Genomic DNA, 18,387 nt, shown 5'->3' with positions numbered 1-18,387 from the left:
ACATTTTTAGCCCACCCTGCTCATTATGCTGAGATGAGTTCTGACTCCAGAGGAGGGTGTGCACAGCTTTATCTGTTTTCCACCCCTTAGGAATTTCCGTAGGCACTTCTATGCCCTATTAGGGTAAGAGGGAGCTTTGAGGAGAACACATCAGTTGAGCAGCACTGCTTTCTCCAGGGCTTCCTGGGTCTTTGGGGTTGAAGCAAGAGGGGCTGTGGCTTGCATGGATCCCCTCAAGAGGAGCAGAATTTGGATGGCAGGGCATCAAGTAGAATTAATGGGCTGTTCATTCTGACCGTATGGGAAATCCTTATCTCAACAGCTCACAAACCCAGAAGGGGAAAATTGAAATGTGATTTTAATCTGCAAAAATGACTGTGGAAAATGGTAGCTTCTCGTTCAATTGATCTGCTGCTGCATGCAGCAGAAAGGCTTTGACTCCTATCCAAATGCTTGAAATGAGCAGGCAGGCAGCCGGGCTTGGAAATCATGGGATTCAATCAGGCTTTGTGGAGAGGTTATCATTGCAGTGGAATGTGGAACAGGCTTATCTGGAAACAGAGAATAATATTTAAGTAAAACGTCCAATTTAAATATAAATCCTGAGATACAGAAACCCTCCCTCTTCCTGCAGGAGGTGCAGTCTTTTCAGCTGATCCTGGTGCGGAGCTGCAGCAGTTTGGCTTCCTGAGTCTGAGTTTTTGTGGCTTGAGACACCTGGAAGGCTGGGTGAAAAAGGCTTCTGCCTTGTTTTGATGAGTAATTGGGCTTTGCGGTTCTTTATGGTTTGGATTGGTTAAATCTGAAAGACATTTACGTTAGAAGTCGCTAAAACTGTTAACTGAAAATAATCAACAGTCTTCGAGGCACAACACCCACTTTCTGACCCGTCCTAGTGTGTTGGGTAAACACACTCTGCTTGTGGATGCCATGTGTTTGGCAGGGCCTGGGGCTGGGCAGGAGTTCCTGGGTCACTCTGGGCTCCCTCAAAACAAATGGCTGCTGCAGCTCTGGTGTTTCCTTGGAAGTGGGAATTCATCCCCATGGGCAGGGAGCAGCTCTTGCCCCGCTCAGTGCAGGTACAGTTAGAGAGGCAGGACATGGAGGATGAAAAGCTGGAAGGTCCTGATTGCATATGTGCCGTAAAGACCTCTTGGTGCACTGATCAGTGAGATAACCTGGCTGCTCTGATTTTGAAGAGATAGCTAATTAAATAAGGGGTCCCCAGAGCATTAGCTGAGTCCCTTTGGTAGTGGTGAGGTGGAAGCTGGAATAAATCGGTGGCATTTGTGTGTTATCCTGAGGCTGCGCTGCTTTGGGGGACTCACTCATCCAGGCTTTGCTTGATCGGCACTCAGGGCAGCATAGAGGAGAGTGGACCTGAAAGCTAGGAGGGATTCCATTTGGCAGCTACAAATCCTCCCTTTTTCACCCAGGATATCCCTGTGGATGGCCTCCTGAGCTGCTCCCAGCCTGGCTGTGCTGGCCGCCATGGAGGTGGCCAGCAGTGCTTTGAGCCAGCAGGTTTTGGCTTGCATCGCTCCATTTAGAGCTGGCTCCGGCAGCTGCCGGCTGGCATCCGAGGGCTGCGGGGGAGCGGAGAGCACATCTCCCGTATGTGGGGCTGGGGTGTGTAGGTTGTTGTCTTATTGAAGACAGCTGCAGATCTGTCTGCTTGTAAGATTAATATCACTTTAACTGCTCCAAAGGGAAGTATCCCTGGGTGAAAGATGCAAGTGGCTCGGGGCTATTTAGAGCTGAGGATAACATTTCGGTATTTAAAAAATTCACCAAGTAATCATAAAGGCTAATGCTTGCTGAGCTTGCTAGGTGGCAGAGAGCTCTGCCAGGCCTGTGCTCCTGCAGCACTGCACAGAAGAGGATGCTTTCCTCCTGGCTGAATGGTCTGTTTGCACCCTTTCTGTGGAAGGAAGGAGGAAAGGTCAGATTCACCCAGCTAAGTAGCCTGGACATGACCAGAATGTCACCACTTGTGTCTGAGTGCTGGTACCATGAGTGAAAAGCCTGGAGCATCTCATGAGCTGTCTTCAAGGGAAGGGAGGCTGAAGGGCAAAGCTGCTCTGCAAGGCCAGGATGGCTTTTCTTTTTGGATTTCTTTTACAGTGCTATGGAGGTGTTTCCTTTAGGAGGCAGTTTGTATTGATTTATGCTTAATTCACAATTTAGACCACACCTTGCAGGTGCAGAGTCCATAATATAAAGCAGCAAAGACACGTGTACCTCAGGGATATTGGAGTGTAAACTGAGTGGTACATGCACATGAGAGATGGAGCAAAAAAAGCAGAAGGAGGGTGAAGGGTGCTGCTGGCTCTCAGGGCAGGGTGTCTGTGGGGTGGGACACACAGGTGGGTTTGACTGTGGGCAGGGAAAGTGGCATGAGAGATGGACTGAAAAGGGGTATTCACTCCCACTGGTTGGACATATTTAATGTTCATGGCTCGTTTTCTAGGGGCTTTTGAGTTGTGCTGCTGGGTGCTATAAAATCCATGAGCCTCTGGTGTAGTTTCATCCTGACCTCCTCATCTCCAGACTTTCTCCTCTGCTGGCTTTTGCATGAGCTGCTTTTTGCAGGAACGCGGGGAGCTGGCAGCACAACCAGCAGTAAATAAAGAAAGTGTGGCCCTGATTCAAGCTCTGTCTGAAACGTACCAAATTTATAAGCGTGTAATCAAAAGCCGGCATTTTCTGTTCTTGCCAAAGCTCATTGTTGGCTTTGAGCAGATTTTAACCTCAGAAGAAATTTTCCCTCTTGCACTCTCCATGTCTAAGGTTCAAAGATCACCTCCCTGCCTCCCTCAACCCTCAGCCTTTCTATCTTAACTGCTATGCCCGGCAGACCCTGGGCCACAAGCTGGCAGAGGTTTCATGCCATGGGTTGCAAGTGCTGGGCTCTCCCAGCCTGGCTGGTATTTGTCCTGCATGGCAGCCAGGGCCAAGATTTCCCTGTGTTGAGCTCCCAGGGACTGCCAGCCATGTGGATAACAAATAAATTGAGAGATACTCAAGGCAAGTTCGATGTTATTGTTACGGCTGAGCCCTTTCCTCCAGGCTGGGCTTTGTCACAGTGTTACTAAACCCTCAGCATGGCTTGTTGGAGGGCTGTGAGTAGCAGTGCCTTCCTCTTGTGTCCCAGGGGTGTGTGGCACAACCAGAGAGAAGGTACCTAAAGCACCATGTGGTATCTCCTTAATCCAGATGTTCATCAACTGGATGATGCCGTAAGAAGTAATCTCAGTGATGGAGGGACCCAGCACAGGCATCAGCATTGCTGGCCAGGGGAGAGCAGCACCCTCCTGGGCACCAGCAGGGCCCACCCGTGGTGTGCTGGAGGTGCCAGGTTTGAAACTACAGCCGTATGAACCTTATTTCCCCCAAATCAAACACTTCTGGGTGACTTTGCAAGCAGGGACACAGAAGTTAGGCATGCCCTCCCAAGCAAGAGAGACAGGCAGTGCTGACATGTAGCTCGCATCCCCAGGGCAGTGCGGGATCCCAAAGTCATGCCTCTCAGCTTGCTGTCACACAGAGCTGGGGAGCTGGCTCGTGGCCTCCTTGGCCTCACACCCCTTTGTGCCCAAGTGGGTTTGTTGTAGAGCCCTGCTAGCCTTGGGGCTGTGAGGGCTCATAGTGATGTCTCAGCTCCCCACACCCACAGCATCCTCATGGCAGCCTCTGAAACCCAGGTTGGGTCTTGCTGGCCTCACCACCTCTTCACCTGCAGGAATTGCAGTACTCAAACCCCACACAGCAGCCAGATAGTATCCAGCAGCTTCTCTGGAGGAAAGGCAACCTCCTGTCCAAAAGGGTGCAAAGGCAGAACAATGTAAGTGGGAGCTGCTTTGTAACCTCCAACACCCCCAGTCTGGTCCCTTGCATTGACCCCGGATGCTGGGGGAAAGCTGAACATCTGCATCCATTTGGTAACATATTGTCATGGGTCCAGCTCTGTCCTTACTCATGGAGGGAGCAGATCCCAGATCCTGTCCACTTCCAAACTAGTTTTTTGGGAGCCACCTTTAGGAAAGCATCCACTCTCTTGCCAGGAGCTGCCTGCTGCTTCCCCAGCTGGGGCCGGCCGGCTGATTATGTCTGGCTGGGAAGCGGCCAGGACAGCCTCTGCCTGGATCAGTGAGCAACTGAAAGGGGGGATTTTATCTGTATGATGAATCCCATCCTCCAAGAGCAGCAGGACAAAGCTGGGGTCGGAGCATGTCCTGCTGGAGCGAAGAGCTGGATCCTCACTTTGCAAGCTTCTTCAGGGGGCTGGCGCTGGGCTGACTCTGTGCCCCAGAGTGTGCCCAGCCTGCTCTGATCCCCCAGGCATGGAAAGCATAGAAACGTCCCCTTGGCCCCTGCCAGATTACAGTGGAATTAATCATGCTGATTACATGCTACCAAAAAAGGAGGTGCTTTCTCTTTTCAGAGCTGCCCCAGACATCCTCCTTGTGAATAGCAGCTTCAAATTGCTGTTTTCTGCCTCATCGTGTCTTGTCTCTGGGTTTTTCAGGAGTTGTAATAATTTTGGACAAAAAGACCAGGAAAGACAGCAATCCCAGGCAGCTCAGCCTGCAGAGAAAGTGGGGAGATAATGCGTGAGTGTGGGCAGGGAGGTGAATCATGGCTCCAGCAAAGTGGGATGTCGTCCCAGGGAGAGACAGGCTGAGCCACAGCAGCTCCGCACCCTCTTCTTTATCACAGGGCCCTGAACAGTGTTTTCTGCTCCCTGTCGAGTCACACTGCTGCCTGTATCAGCTGGGATTCATGCCCTACATTTAGTTCTTTCCCTCTAGCTATTCAAAATGGTGGGTGTATGTATGTGTAGATATATATATTCTATCCTATAAGGGCTTCAGAACAGCATTTCTATGGCCACTTCATTGCACCTGCTTTGTATTCAGGCTAAAGCTAGTCTGGTTTGTTTGCTGCATCTCAGTTTAATGGGAAAGAACTAATCCTGATTCCATGACTGACAGTCCAAAATTCCTCTGGAGCATTTTCACTGGAGGGATAAGTGCATCTTTCCTATTTTTTTTTTCCTATATTTCCTAAAACATGACCAAATACCAACCTGAGTTTGTAAGACTCACCAGACACCCTAAAGACCACATTAAAGGTTGTAATTTGTAGTGACTTAGTGTTTGAGGGCTGCTAACTGCTATCTTGCTATGCACACAAGAATATGTAGTTTTGCATGTGCAGCCAGTGTATGCTCCATTGCATGCATCAAGGGAGATGCAAGAAGCCTCAGCAAGCATGATAGCAAGAGCCTGGGGAAAGCAGCTCTCTGTAAGCCCTGGGTGGAACAAAGCAGCTGAGTCTACGGTGCTTCACTCTTCCTTATTTTTAAGGTGCGATTTTGCTGTTTGAAGTCAGCTCCTTCCCAGACCATGAGCAGCTGGGCTGTAAAGCTAGCCCTGCTTTTAGTGCAAAGATCACAGGGCTCCGAGCTCAAGGCATGCAAGGAATATGACAGCCGGCCAGTGAAATAACTCTGATAGCCCTATAGCCCTGTGGAGCAAGAGATGTGCTGGGAAGGAGCGGGGAGGATTCAGGGAGCCAAGCTGAGAGAGAGGCAAAAGCTCTGCCTTTCTTAGGACTTTTGCAAGTAAAGGAGCCCCTTGGGCAATGTGTGCTCTTTGCTGGGGAGATCAGGAGAGGTATTTGGGGTAAAATGTGTCTGATATGCTGGACAATGGCAGAGGTGCAGCAGCTCAGGGCTTGTGCTCCAGAGGTGCCTGTGGTGATGCCTTGGGCACTCGTCTGAGCTCGGTTTTCAGTGCTTCACACTGCAGTGACAAGCCCCTTTTGCGGTGTCTGCTGCCTCACTACAATGCGTGAACATGCTCATGTTTGCCAATATACCTGCACGGCAACCTTCACACCTTAGCTTTAAGCATCTGTGCCTCTCACTTGTTGAAAATCTTGGCTTTTCTCCTTGAGTGTGGGGGTTTTGGATCAACTGAAAAAGCACTGAGTGGGCTGATTTGATTTTGTTGCTAGAGTCTGCTGCTCGTGCTGGGACAATCTTGGCTTGGATGGTGCTCACTGTTGTGCCCTCTTCTCTCCACAGGACAGCTCATGCCAAAGCCAAGGCTGAGGGGTCTGAGCAGGCAGCTCAGGCAGCTAACAACGAATCGGGCATAGCCAGAATGATGGCCAGGGAGCTCTCTCCAGACTTCTACCAGCCAGGTAGGACCAGAGGCATCTTGTAAGAGGGAGTCTGCAGTTTCCCTGGGGAATCTGTTCAACTGCTTCACCCGCTTTATAACTCCACAAGTTTCCCTCCTGCCTATCCTAAATCCTCTTTCACCCAAGTTCAGCCATCTCCCTGCCCTGGATTATTTGCTGTCCTCCTTACACCGCTGTGCTACCTGATGGAATATGTTACCAATTGCTCAGCTTCCCCTCATGTTTCTCCATGCACTGAAGCCCTCCCAGCACCATGGAAGCAGGCAGAGAGCTCGGTACTAGCAGTGTTCCTGCAGATACATCCCTCATGGCTTTTTCTTGGAACAGCTTTGCAGACTGACTCATAAACCCACACCCTGTGGGGCCCCACACCGCACCAGGGTATGATCAAACTTGGCTAATTAGGGGCTGTAATATCCTATAAGGAAGTTGCTAATGCAGACTACTACTTCCCTGAGCCCCTATTTATTTATTAGCATCACTACTGATTATTTGTCTGGGAAAACACTTGGGAGGTTCTTCTATGAGACCAAGCACTGAGGATTAGTAAATAGGAAGTGTAATACTAGAAGCAATATTGTGAATGCTATTACCTTTCCCTGCGCAAAGTTAGCTAGAGAAAGCTTTCCTGTCCAGAGAGGGAAGGCTATAACAGAGCAGAAAACAAGGATCCAAAAGCCTACATTTTTATCATGTCTTTCTTATTACCCACCTTTGTTTCCTGCAACAAATGTCCTGTGGCTGCTGAGGCAGGATCATGAGGGACCATCACAGTGGCAAAACTGGGGGTAGATGCCAAAGGCTGACTCTTGCTCAGCAAAACCTGCACAGTTCCTGTTCTGATTTTGGTGCCTCCAGGTCTCTGGTACTACACACCAGCACAGGGCATGCAACGGGAAAGGAGAATCTCCTTGCTTGGCCAAGGAGAGTCATGCTGAGATTTGACTAAATTCCCTGTATTCCCACCTTGCTCTGACCTACAGAGTGCCCAGCTGGGAAGATGCCATGCTGGAGGGCTGCCCACTGCCCCCCCCCCCCCCCCCAGCAAGGCCCATTGGAACTGGATTTGAGAGGGGAAGCACCACAGTGCTTGGGCATGGGTGTGAGCCAGCATGTGGCACTTCATTTAACAATAGCTAAACGTGGCTTGATCCTGACATAAGCCCCCCAGCTGCCATTCACAGCTCCACATTCACCCTTTGCACACTGGGGTATTTATAGCGCAGAGGCAAAGGAAACTGGAATTCCTAATGGGAGATTTTGACATCTAGCTAGATTATTTTTTCCACCCATGGCAATTGAATGAGACAATTGAAAAGGTCTTTGCAAAATGCCTGAAGCAGCCTGGCCTCTGCCCCTTGGGTGCTGAATCCTCTCACCACTTTAATGTAGGGCTTTTATATAGGGCTTTGCTTAGGTCCTGGCCTCTCTCAATGGCCTTGTTAGCTTCTCATGCATGGTTTTATTCTATGATTCTTTTAAATCCCTAAACTACCTAAGTGTACAACAAGGGGAAATGTCTCTTCTTCACAGCTGCCTTGTCCAGGGACAGGCAAAATTCCACCCTTGGATTTTGCTAGGACTCAGAGCTGCTGGTCACAGAGCCAGGAGAGCCCGGCGGTGCTCGGCAGCTGCATTTCACCCTGTTATCCTGGCAGATAGACCCTGATATGTCTGGCAAGGGCAACCTTTCTCAGCAAGCCTCATATCTCTAATAAGTACTGAGCCCTGGGTTTCATTTAGGATATCAACCCTAATAGCTTAGAGGAGAGGGATACAAGCCAAAGTCCTTGCTTAAATGTCATGCTGAGAGGTGAGGGTGGGGAGGTGACGAGGATCCAAACTACGCAGTGCCCTCCAGGTAGCTGGGGTATTTTGGTGTGAATTATTCAGGAGGAGAAGAGAGCAGCAGGAGGGAGCAAGGAGCCTGGAGCTGCAGGCAGCCTATTTTGAGGAGTCTGAACAACTGCGAAAACGGCTTCCGAATAATCCACTTGCAGCCAGAAATAAATGGCCCTGAATGGGTCGCCTGCTGATTGACAGGAGCGTGCAGGCAGGCGCGAGCAGCTAAAATCAGTGCCCTTTTCTCCCCAGTGCAGAGGCATTGCCTGCATGGGTAGGAAGTAGCAGCATGCAAATCACACCACTGATTTATTAGAGGGAAAGGAGCACCAATCCAAATTTCCCCACCAGGCTTAAATGTGCATCAGGCCTTGGGGTGGAGGATACGGGGGGGGAAACTGCAAGGCAGCTGGGGACAGCGTGACTCCAGGGCCTGTGCTGTTGAGGACCACAGTGCACACCCTGTACATCTGCACTCCTCTGCTGAATCACTTAGATTCAGCAGAATGAGGCCAAAGCCACTTTCAGAAGCAGGTGCTTTGCTTTCAGACGAGTTGAGACCTCCCACTGCCTGTAAGGAGCACGCTCCTCTTGTTCTCACTTGTTATGAGCATCACGGTGATGTCCAGGGACCCCTGTCCCAGGTGGGTAGCAGCATGCAGAGCACCGTGCAGGGTTGCTATTCCAAAAGGTATTCCCAGTTGTTCAGTGGTGGATTTTGCTCAGCCAGCCACCCAGCACGATGGGTATCTTCAGTGTCAGGCTCTGGCTGACCTTCCCAGACTCTATCTGGGCTGCAGTTTGCTTTGCAGACATGGCCTAGGGTTAACAAGAAGATTCAATGATAAGTGAGTGAAGGCAATGTTGCTAAGAGCTGACAAATCATCATGGGAGATGAGGCCAGGACAAGGGCCAAAGCCCTGAGTCACCTTGTGTGATGGTGCTGGGTAAATCTGCTGCTGTTGCAGGGCTCAGTGCAGAGAGGAGGGCTGTGAAACTGGCAGCCCTGCTCCATGCATGAGAAACATGGTTTTCCCATTATAAGGGATGAGAGATATTTGGGGATGCCTACCTTTCCCAAGGAAACTGGGCATCCCCTGTATCACTTGTGAAGTTGTTACCGTGTTAGACACCAAAGAAGCCACACCAGCCATTCAAAAAACAAACCAAAAACTTGGATGGGAGCTGGATCCTCTTTAACCCCAGGATAACCCATCCATGTGGCCACAAGATGGACTGCAGATGATCACTGTTTCTTTAACCTCACCTGGAGCTCCCCGACTGCTCCTTCAGCTCTTTCCAGCTGGACAGCACATGGTGGGGCTCAGAGCTTCCAGCTGCTCCTGGAGGAGACTCTTCCTGGAAGCAGGCTGTGGTTTGGGAGCACCTCATCTTCCAGCCTCTCACAGTCTTCCCCAAACCCATTGGTGGTGGTGGCTTTCTACAGCTACCTGAAAGGACGATGGAGAGAGGAGGGGGCTGGTCTCTTCTCCCCAGTAACAAGATACAGGACAAGAGGAAACAGCCTCAAGCTGTACCAGGGGAGGTTTACATGGAGGGGAGGAACAATTCCTTCCCCAAAGAGTGCTCAGGCATTGGAACAGGCTGCCCAGGGCAGTGCTGGAGTCACTGTCCCTGCAAGTGTTCACGCTCCGTGTAGACGAGGCCTCAGCGCCATGGGTCAGTGGTGGCCTTGGCAGTGCTGGGGATGGTTGGACTGGATGAGCTTAAAGCTCTTTTCCAACCCGGCTGATCCGCTCATTCTCTGATAGCACGGAGCGGAGCATTCTGTGTCCCTGTGCTCCGCGGGCAGCTGCTCACACCTCTCCTCTCTCCGCAGGCCCCGAGTACCAGAAGCGGAAGCTGCTGCAGGAGATCATGGAGAACGCGGAGCACGCCATCAACATGGAGGAGGATGCTCCTCGGCCCGAGGGCGCCCCGCCGCCGCCCACACCCCCCGAGAGCCCCCAGCTCCACGAGCAGGACGAGGCCCGCGGCCGCCCCAGCCCCGCCGCCACCCCTCCGGAGGCCAAGCGGGCCAAGGCGGCTCCGCGCCAGGACGGTGCCCTCCGTCCGGGCAGCTGGGCCGAGCCCGCCGGGCGCTCGGGTGGGGGCAGCCCCGCACCGCCTGATGGCGAGGCCCGGCCGGGGTCCCGCGGCTGGGCGCGCCCGGCCGAGCAGATGGAGATCGAGCCGCTGCAGAGGAAGGCGCGCGAGCCCGACGTGGAGCACTTCCAGGGGTACCACAGCTACGCCGTCCGGACCTCCCCTGCCACGGACTATGAGGAGGAGCCGCTCATCGAGCCCGAGCCGCCCTCCGCGGAGCCCCGGCGGGACGCCCAGCGCCGAGGGAGCACCCCTGTCCCGCCGCAGGAGCGGGAGGAGAAGCCGGCGGCCAAAGCGGAGGAGAAGCCGGCTGCCAAAGCGGAGGTCAAGCCGGAGCCACCGCGGGACAAGGAGCCGAAGCAGCGCCCCAGCCCCGAGCGCAGGGCTGCGGGCCAGGCTGAGCCCACCGCCAACAAGAAGACTGAGGCCAAGGGGCCGCGGCGGATAGAGCCCAAGGCGGGGGCCAAGGCGGTCCCTGGCCCGGTAGCGGCGGTGGCGGCGGCAGCGCAGGAGGTGGAGGAGTGCGAAGAGGTGAGGGGGGACAGCCCGGAGGCTCCCAGTCTTCGCCGGGGGCTGGTGTTTGTTTTATCCCAGGAGGTCTGAAGGATGCAGAGCCCATGGCCCTGGGGCTGCAGTGAGCCCAGAGGCTCGTTTGGGGATCCCAAGGTCTGCTGGAGGGATTTGGTTTCCTCTCTCCTGTTGCCTTCCCAGCCAGCCCTGCTCTGGATGCTGGGGATGGCATTCATAACCCTATTACTTTAACTTCCTCTCTGCACCAGGGCACATGCACTTTAGGCACATCTCTGTCTCAAATTTTGAGGAAAACAGGCATCTTCTCATTAGTTTTTTATGATTTTCTCTTGTTCTTGCCCACCCTTTTACCAGCCAAGGTGGAGCTGGAAATTTGGGGGAAAAACTGTAGGACGAGGAAGAAAAAGCTGAGTGGGTTTTATTTTTTTACCTACTGCTTTTATGTTTTTGCAGTAGGGGCACCTTACAAGTTGAACTGTGACACTGAATCACCAGCTGATTAACACAGAGTCACTGAAATTCAATTTTGCTGTTAGCAAATACAGCTGTAAAACCAGACATTTTACGAGCCTGCTGCCTCTCACCTTGCAGCCTTTTGGATGTGAATGGTTCCGATGGCATTTCAGACAAGCACAGCTTGGAAATATTTTGGTCTGAAATCAGAGCAAATCTCATATGGTTAAATTTGTCTGTCTTAAAAATGGCAACTTTTACAAATGTGGGCATGGAGAAGGGAATTGGGACAAGCTGCTTGATACGGGCATAGCAGTTCATGTGCTTAGTTGTGGTCTCCTTTAGTCTGATTTAGTCTTTCTAGAAGAAAGGGGAGGGGAGGAGGGATAGGAGTTGGTACATATTCAATGAGTTTGAAATTCAGGCTCGTTGTTAACTGCCAAATTTCTGTGCATCAAGAGGGGATGGTTCTCGTATTTTTAAATAACAGAATCAAGCTGCATCTGTCTCCTTGCCTTGAGCTGTGGGGTGTAATACTCTGGTTTGTGTTTTTCCTTCAGGGACCTAACACAATCGTGATCTGCATGGTCATCTTACTCAACATTGGTCTGGCCATCCTGTTTGTGCATTTCTTGACATGAAGTGCCCCTCGGACAAGGTAAGAAGAGCAATAAGCTTTTAATCCTCGATTTATAGACATAACTATGGATGCTATAGGTTGACTAGCTTTACTAACTAATCATTCCTCAGTGGATGTCCTCTTGATGAAAATGCATGGACATTTATTCCATAGATGCAATTACCTTGCATTGAGCATTGAGTTTCTCAGTTACCCTTTGTCTGTTCCAAGAGTGATTTGTAGAGCAATTTCAGTGGATAGTTCTCAAGTCTTTTCATAAAGTGATTTATTTCCTCACAGTTAAAAAATGGAACTGTGTTGATCTGATACCATCCCACAGTTTTTTTGCCTTCCCACGGTATAGTTTTGCATTCCCAGCTGCATGGGTATGGTTCATAGAGTGAAATTTCTATGAATGTTAAATTTAAAACTTGTTTCCTGCAAATATGCTTCAAAAAGCACTTTGAATTTGCTGGTCTGTGGTGGCTGGTGCCAGGTAACTCGTTCATTGCAGTATTTATTGGCAAGAATACAAAGAAAATACAAAACTGTGAAATTTGCAGCTCTAACTGCACCAGTGCTGGTTCTGCAGGTGTTGTTATGTAGTTGTTTTATTAAAGGTAAATATAAGCTGTGAGGATATTGGGCCGCATTCCTGGAGCCTCCTGTGGGCTAGAACTGCTCTGCTGGGCACTGCTTTCTGTTGTGTTATTAGTCCCCACAGAGTCTGCAGAGGTGAAAGCCTTGCAGACAGATGTGATTACATGTCAGTTGCATTGTTTTGCTCCCCCTTGACTCTCCCATTCATCTGTGTCTGGGACAGGCGTTGCTGCTGATGGAGACCATGGACCTTGGCAGGGATTAAATCTCAGCCGCCTGGAAACACCCAAGAGGAGGACTTTGAGATCCCAAGGTTGCGCTGCAAACATCAACCTTAAATGAAAGCGCCTGAAGTTCAGTTCAGTCTCCCTGTTCCCAGGCTGTGGCTGGCCTCTGCAATCTACCAAGGAAAAGCCAGGGTTTCTGCAATTCAGCCTCCTTCTCTTCTTTGTATGAAATAGCAGTTGCCTTAAATTATTCTCACCAAAGTCATCAACTGTCCTGTTGTGCCAGTGATGAGGGATTTATCTGTAGCTGTAGGAGAACAAGTGAGAAGGTCTTATGTGTGCACACTGATGTGTTTTGTAATTCCTTTGGTTGACTCAGTGTCAGTGATTTCCCAAAGACTATCATCCATGGCTTGGAGATGAAGCAATGCAGAGCAACCAAAATGACTCATCGGAGCTGTGCCATGGCTAAGGGTGGATGTCGCCCTCCGTGCTTGGAAGTCATCCAAAGGGACGAACAAAAGTCTTTCCTTTTCCCATTGCCTGGAGTTGTTTTCCATGTATGGAGGACTGAGAGGGGGAGCAAGTTGAAATTGGGCTTGTTAATGTGTAACCAGAGTCCTGCCCATGGACGTGCCCTGGAGGGTGGCTGCGGGATGGGGTGTGAGGGACTGCCTGATCCAAGGCTGTTTGTGCAGGTGGACATTGTGCCGGTGTCAGCACCAGGCACTGTCTGAGTACTCTCCTGCTACCAGCAATACTCTGTACAGAAGTGTCTTGCGGTGGCAGAGTTCCCACTGTAACAGGAAAGGAAATTGGTGTGCTGAATCTGTCCCTTTGCCCCTTCTTACTATGAAAATGGTGTGAGTTACAATGAAAAGGAGGTACTTACTGAAAAATACCTCTGCATACCCGCAGGTTCCTCCCCTGGCTGCGCTGGGCTGCAGGGTGGCTCCTGGGCTCTCTCACTGTGACAGAGTGAACAGACTTCCCAGGCAGAGGATGCAGGGTGGCTGTTGTGGGAGTGGTTAAGCTATTCCTGAAAGACAAAAAGGTGCAGAGACCCGAGCGACTCCAGTGTATTGCGGTTTTAGGCTCACAGCAGCCAGGCTTTCAGCAGTGGGAGAGCACAGTGGGGCAATCCTAGCTGTTGTGTTGTGTGCGAGGCTTAGAGGCCTGGGTGGTTTGCACCGATTCTTCCCAAAGCTGCTACAGAGAGTGACCTTTGGAAGGAGATATTCCCACCGTGACCTGCTCTGATCCTTAGCAGTGCAAACTTAGAAAGTCAGCGCAGCTGATATTACAGTTTAGTGTGAGGCTGAGTGCTTGGACATGTTTCTTCCTTCTTTTAAGAGCATTATGTATTTTCTATCCATTTTTAAGATAATTGGAAATGTTATTTCTAGTTGGTTGTGCACCTCTGTGTATCCTGAAGTCCCACAGCACAGGACTGGGCAGGAAAACCTAAGGGACTGGAAAGAATGGGGAAATGATGGTTAAGGAAAAAAAACAGGTGCCCTCCAAAGGTCAATCTGAAAGGATTTCTGAGAGAGTGGCAGACACGCAGGGTTTTACACTGACTGGAGACACAGGGCAAAACCTGCCTAGTTTATCAACTCTAATTATGGCATAAGAGAATGAGAATAATTGAGTACTTTTATTTGTGAACCAGGTTTATTTTTTAACCTTATTGACCTCAGGAATGTTGTCACAGTAGCAAATATGTGGTGTTAACTGTGGGAGAAGTGAATGTGATCCCTTTCTAAAAGCCATGTGGCTGTACCAGTCCTGAGAAAGCTGTGCAGCATCATCAACACTTCCACAGAGCATAGTTTAGTAACAATTTGCTTTTTTTTTCCCTTTTCTTAACTATAAATGTATTGCAAACCCCAGCCTCTGCTGCCTTTGATGTTTTATCTCCGTTTGCTGGCATTCACTTGCCAGCTCTGCAGTTTCAATATGCCAACTGATTTTATTAGCCACAAAGACAATTTTCATTGGGAGACCTGAGGGGCTTTTATTCATCACTAAGCACAAAACTTGATCTTTTTCAACAGTGCTAAGGTAATTCCCCCTCCTCCCGTCCCATTTTTTTTATGCATGTGATATGCACTCAGTAATGTGCTTTCCTTCTAGTAACCTTCTGAGAAAAGTAGGTAGAGTTGCTTTTATGTGACATATAAATATATCCATATTGTGCTGAGATATGGATATATACACATACATACATATAGCCCCTTAGGGATTTTGTTTTCTTAGATGCAAAATAACAGATTTACCTCAAACTGCATGCTTTCAAAACTGACTAGGATATTGTGGTATACTTTCAGGTCTTACAAAGATGCAGATACATTTCACTCTTCACACAAAAATACCTTCAGCACAGGTTTTGCAAGCTGTTTACTACAATCTGTGTGCTACTGTCCGGAGTTTTCTGTCGGTTGTTCTGCTGGATTATGTGCAATAATAAACAGTTATCTGCTCACTATAGCCATGTGGATGTTTGCAGGGGGGATCTCCAGGTTGACATATACACTCCAGTCTTAAAGGATCGTTCATCAACATGTGGTGTGGGATTTCACAGGTGGCATCTGGATGGTTTTTACCTTTTTCCCAATATCTGTTTCAAAACCTTGATTTTTTTGTTGATGGAGGATACTTTGCAAACAGAATTGTTTTCCCTTACTGCTTTCTAGAAATTTGGTGCCATTCATTCAAGGACGCCTCCTGCTCTCTCAGCAAGCTCTGTGTGCTACCATCATGTTGGCCTCTACCCGAGGTTGCATGGGGCCAGGAGGGAAGGCTGCTTGCTGGCCCGAAGCCTGCCTGGGCAAACAGATGGCCGCTGACAGGTCCCTTTGCTGCCTCCCAACCCCAAGTGTGGACAAGTTTCTTGCAAGCTGTGTGTCACTGCCTGCTCCTTCAGTGCTGGGGTTCTCCTGGGTTTGGTGAGGAGCAATTCTCTCTTTTGCCTATGGCCCGTCTTCTTGCTCAGCCTCTTGGAACAGCCAAAGTGAGAGGAAAGCCAGGCATGAGGGACAGGGAAATGGTAGCCCTGGGAAGAGTGAGTTATGGAGGAGGATGGTAGAGCGGAGCCCAGCGCCAGCCAGGGGCAGCAGGGGCCTGAGGAATCCAGAGTAGCCAAAACCTTCAATCCCATTTCTATTTCTGGAGTGTCTCACATGGACAAAGCCGGGCTGTGCAGAGAGGCTGGTGGGACACAGGCTCAGCCTCCATGGGCAGCACGACCTCTGTGTTCACCCAGCAAAGCTGGGAGTTCATGTGATGGAAGATTTTGTGCTCTGGTAAGGACCTGGGGAGCCGAGTTTAGTGAAATGATGGCCATGCTCTCCTCTTGGCTGGTTTTGCTTCTGGTATGGTAGGAACCAGTAGCATCTCATTCATCCAGTCACTGGGAGGAGGCTGGGGGCGGGGGGGTAACTGGAGCCTTATGCACCTCTTAAATCACAGGCTGATGAATGGAGCAGATCTTTGGCCCTTGTGTGACAGAGGCAGCAGGGAGGGTGGTGGGTCTGCTGCTAAGGCAATGACGTAGTGCTTAAAAAATACTGATAAATGCCCTTTCCCCAGGACAGGGGGAACAGCGCTGAGTCTCTGACTAGGGAGCTGCTGGTCTCAGGGGTAATGTCCCCTACACTGCCCCTGGCCGAGCGTCACCGGGTGCAGGCAGGGAGGTGTCCGACATGTGAGAACCAGGATAAAGGCATTGGCCTGATCCTGTGTCTGAAGGGCAGCAGCCTTAGCTTCTGCAGCCTTAGCAGTGGGAGGGAAGGTGCAATCTGAGCCCTGGTGTCCTTTGAGAATGACCTGCTCAGGAGTCCTAGGGATGGCCACGCTGCCCTCCACCGGCCTTGCGGGACATCGGGGCTCTCCAGAGCATCCCCCTCTCTTGGCCTTCATATTTTGTGTGAGAGGAAGGACCAGAGCTGGGGTGAAGGTGTCCCCAGCAGCGAGCTGGTGCTGGGAAGCGCTGAGGGGTTACTGTGCTCCAGCTGGGAATGGGTCTGGGGCTGCACCACCATATTCACTGCGGGACCTTTCCTGGAGAAAGCCAAAATGACTCCAGAAGCATTAATGTATCCGGGAATAGCCGCTTCTTCCCATGCCTGGCCCCAGCTTAGCCTCCAGCCCCAGCTCCGAAAGCTTTCCCACCCCACCTGGCCAAGTCAAGGGCATGCCATGCTCTGCTCAAGGCTAGCAGCAAGAGTTCCCATGGTGGCCACCCTCTCCTGTTCTCTGCCACCAGAAACACTGGCACTGCATGGGTGGAAATAGTTGCTTTTATTTCCTCTGGGCAGCCACCCACCCCGTGGCTGTGAGGACAGACAAGGATCAGCCAGCAGGGAAATACAGTGGGACCTCGCTAACAACCTCAAAATCACACTAGGCCTTCTCCTTGAGCTGGGAAAGCTTTTAAAGGCTTCCTGGCTTGTGGCTTCAGGCATTCCCTTTTGGAGGGGCAGCATGTGGCTGCCGGTGTGCTCGCAGCATCCCCCGTCTCTATAGAAACAGCACAAGTCACAGGGTGGCTATTAAAAATACCTGAGCCATTATAAAACACAGATTGTCCTTAACACTCTGCCCATCACCCACAGCGCAGGGGATTGGGATTGTAGTCATGTTTCCTCCCTCAGGCAATAGCTGGGAAAGTGCCCCTGCCTTCCCATCGGGGTCTGCATTTAAACCCTGCAGGGCATAAGTGTGAAGGGCTGGTTAAGTGCTAAACTGAGGGCATTTCAGTAAATTAGACTTCGATCCACTGTGCATCGTAGCACACTGCCCGCAATGGATGCTGTGGTTTGGAGAGTGCAGAGGAGCAACCTCTGTGAGCAGGGAGAGCAGGCATGGCCAAGGCCAGCACTGGGGAAACACGGGTTGCAAAATGAACAAGTAACTGCTGCGTGAGTACATGGGTACTGCTGGAGGACTCTGCCCCATGGAGCCTGCTTGAACTAATCAGTTCAAAGAAGCAGCCGGGGGCCAAACCAGACTGAAAAGGGGCTGGATCTAATTCATTCCCTGATGTGTGCTTCACCGTCTCTTGTGGCTCTGAAAAATTTAAGCAGTGGCTCAGCATCCTCTTTAAGTGACCTGAGCGTTACTAATTTAAAGGTGCCACTATTTTAATGTTAGTAATGTGCTCTTTGCAGAATCATGCCACAGAGTGGAAGCCAAGCTCTCATAGCCTGCTCTGGTTGCAGGGGGATGCTGGGTGCTCTCATGGTCTTTTTGTCCCTTTTTGGGGGGAACTGCTGGTGTTTTGTGGGTTACTCCCTAATGTAGCCCTGGGGCAGGCCGGGTCCTGAGTGCTGTATAGGACTGAAGGCGAGAGGCTCTCCCAAAGAACCATCAGCATGGCCATGCTCTCCTCTGGCACAGGCTGGCATGGATGACCAATTTCCCTTCTGAAAGTACCTTTTCCACCACCCACATATAGAGACAATGTAAGGAGATAACTGACTGGGGCTTAAACTGAGGATTTGGGTAAGTTATTTAAACTTCTGTGTTTTGCAGGAGTAAATAACCTTTCTTGGGATCCACCCATGCACCATGTAGAGGTGATAACTGTGTGGCCTCTACCACCAATGCACTGGGACCAGGCAGATTCAGGTAAACATACTGCATGGAGTGTCTCCTAAACTGAAAGTCTCAGCTGAATGCCGTGAGCTTCAGCCAGCCCATGGTTCTTCAGGCCCATAAACCTCACTCAGCCCTTCCCCAGGCTGCTGCCTCTTCCATCTGCCCCTCTGCACTGCTCACAAATCCATCCCCTCTGCT

At 50.7% G+C, this 18,387-nt stretch overlaps 1 protein-coding gene across 1 annotated transcript in view; it reads left to right on the top strand.

Moving 5' to 3' along the window:
* The window catches only part of JPH2 (junctophilin 2), a 30,565-nt gene extending 15,487 nt beyond the window's left edge, over nt 1–15,078 (top strand). Inside the window, exons 3-6 of the mRNA XM_062642320.1 lie at nt 6,092–6,210; nt 9,893–10,689; nt 11,703–11,800; nt 12,585–15,078. Coding sequence (XP_062498304.1) covers nt 6,092–6,210; nt 9,893–10,689; nt 11,703–11,783 — 997 coding nt within the window. The 3' untranslated portion in view covers nt 11,784–11,800; nt 12,585–15,078. The remainder of the gene's footprint in view (nt 1–6,091; nt 6,211–9,892; nt 10,690–11,702; nt 11,801–12,584) is intronic.
* The last annotated feature ends 3,309 nt before the right edge of the window (nt 15,079–18,387 follow it).

This window comes from Pezoporus occidentalis, unplaced genomic scaffold (genome assembly GCF_034315485.1).
Source record: "Pezoporus occidentalis ecotype Australia unplaced genomic scaffold, CSIRO_AGI_Poc_V1 ctg70, whole genome shotgun sequence".
In the NCBI taxonomy this organism is placed as follows: Eukaryota; Metazoa; Chordata; class Aves; order Psittaciformes; family Psittacidae; genus Pezoporus; species Pezoporus occidentalis.
Note: the sequence above shows the minus strand (reverse complement) of the source record. Positions and strands in the feature narration are given on the sequence as shown.